General features: G+C 33.3%; 1 protein-coding gene across 1 annotated transcript; it reads left to right on the top strand.

The window, feature by feature from the left end:
- The first annotated feature begins 1,486 nt into the window (after window positions 1-1,486).
- LOC136796311 (uncharacterized) lies at window positions 1,487-1,858 on the top strand. The gene has a single exon (XM_067049733.1). The coding sequence runs from the start codon at window positions 1,487-1,489 to the stop codon at window positions 1,856-1,858; it is 372 nt and encodes a 123-aa protein (XP_066905834.1).
- The last annotated feature ends 262 nt before the right edge of the window (window positions 1,859-2,120 follow it).

The following is a 2,120-nucleotide window of genomic DNA, read 5'->3' on the forward strand; positions in this document are numbered from 1 at the left end:
TTATTTCTCACCGAACGAGACATATATTCTCCAGTCATATATATATTGATTGAAACAAATTTAAGAAAGTCCATGTGTTGGGTTAATGTTCAATTTTGTTTGTAAATTTTCCTCAAAATATCTCTAAGGTAATCATCTCTCTAAAGAATCATCTCATCTAGATCTCAGATGATTCCTAGTACATTTTTGGTTTAGTGCTGATTATCACTCAAGTATTTCACTCATTAACTTATCCTACAACTATTTAATTTATAATCTTAAACACTTTCTTGAGACTGGTAAATTTATTTAAAATAAATAATTTAATTTCTATCCATTTTAGCCTCAACACATTTTATTTTTCTTATAAGTCCAATGTTTCGGCAAATTCAGCCATCCTCAGGGACAATCTTAATACAATTTTGGAATTATATGATTTAAAAACTCTAACTCCATGCAGGTTATTCTGCCCAGGTCAAAACAACAATTTCTAATTAGTCAATATTCACATTAAAACCAAAATTAAAATCATTTATCACAGTCACTATTTGTTAAAACTTTATCAAAACATAATATAATAATATTGTTGTGATAAAGTTTTAACAAATAGTGACTGTGATAAATGATTTTAATTTTGGTTTAATATGAATATTGACTAATTAGAAATTGTTGTTTTGACCTGGGCAGAATAGCCTGCATGGAGTTAGAGTTTTTAAATCATATAATTCCAAAATTGTATTAAGATTGTCCCTGAGGATGGCCGGATTGGCCGAAACATCGGACTTATAAGAAACATAAAATGTGTTGAGATTAAAATGTATAGAAATTAAATTATTTATTTTTAAAAAATGTATCCTACAACTTTACACTACTAATTAAAACATTGAAAAATGACACTTCAATTATTCAATATATTTATGGGATAAAAGTTTAAAAATTAAATTACTGCAAAAGTCTATATTGATAATTACTAACTTTATTTATTTATTTCACCTATTATTTCATATCCATTTTATTATTATTACTATTGTGAGATCTACAGGTCTTCTCCATTTTAATAATTTTTTTTTCTAAGTATCATAGCTTCTCACAACTCATTATAACTCCTGGGATTATTAGGCAAATGGCTATGAAATGTATCATATCTAAATTTTTAATATAACTTCTCTAATAACAGTTATGACATGGCCAAGGGTTAATATTGGGTATCAACACCCAAAATCATGCTAATAATTTTTTTATTTTATTTATTTGTATTTGTCTACAAATAAATTTTGATAAGACCGAATATCTGCCAGTAAACTGCAAAGAGGCCGCAGACCTTCAGATTAATGGAAGTATATGTAAGACAATAGATGGGAACGGTGAGTCGGAACCAGAGGTTAGGGGAGAGCTGGTCTCGCAAGATGGTTGACTAGAATGTTGCACCCAGTCCTCTGGATTACAGTCATCTAAACGGACAATAAAAGGCGAATTTTTCAAAGCATAGTTGAGCCCTCACTTAACTATGCTGCAGAAACCTGGAAACAACCCAGGACTCTATTCCAAACTACAAGTGGCAGAGATGGATTTCTGGAGATGCCTGAGGATTACCCGCCTGGATAGAATCAGGAATGAGGATATTAGAAGCAGGCTAGGAGTGACCAAAAGAGTTCCAGAGAGGATTGGAAGAAACAAACTACAATGGTATGGGTACTGTCAGCGGATGCCAGAATATAGGTGGCCGAAGAGACTTCTGCAATGGGAGCAACCAGGAAGACAGAGGATAGGAAGATGCCGAACCTGGTGGAAGGACTGCGTGGAGGAGGACATGGCCGGTAGGGGACTTGAGGAGGAAGATTGGTGGGATAGAGAGAAGTGGATGGATGCTCTGACTTAGCCAGGGAATCCAATGAGGCAAAAAACCTGCAAAAGTAAAAGTAAATATTTATTTATTGCTATTTACAACTGTACATTATAATACATTTAGTAAATTTGATCTCAGTTAAATTGGAGTGTTACAGGCGTGTAGAGAAACTACCCATTGTTAGCACTCTAATGACATTTTACATTAGCAGGTCTCGTGGCCATCTTCTTTTCAGGCACCTCATAGGATTGTCAGGAATGGAAGAGGAAGCAAGCATAAAAACTAGTAGCTTTGG

Source organism: Halyomorpha halys, unplaced genomic scaffold (assembly GCF_000696795.3).
Source record: "Halyomorpha halys isolate HHAL.00 unplaced genomic scaffold, Hhal_1.1 Scaffold284.1, whole genome shotgun sequence".
NCBI lineage: Eukaryota > Metazoa > Arthropoda > Insecta > Hemiptera > Pentatomidae > Halyomorpha > Halyomorpha halys.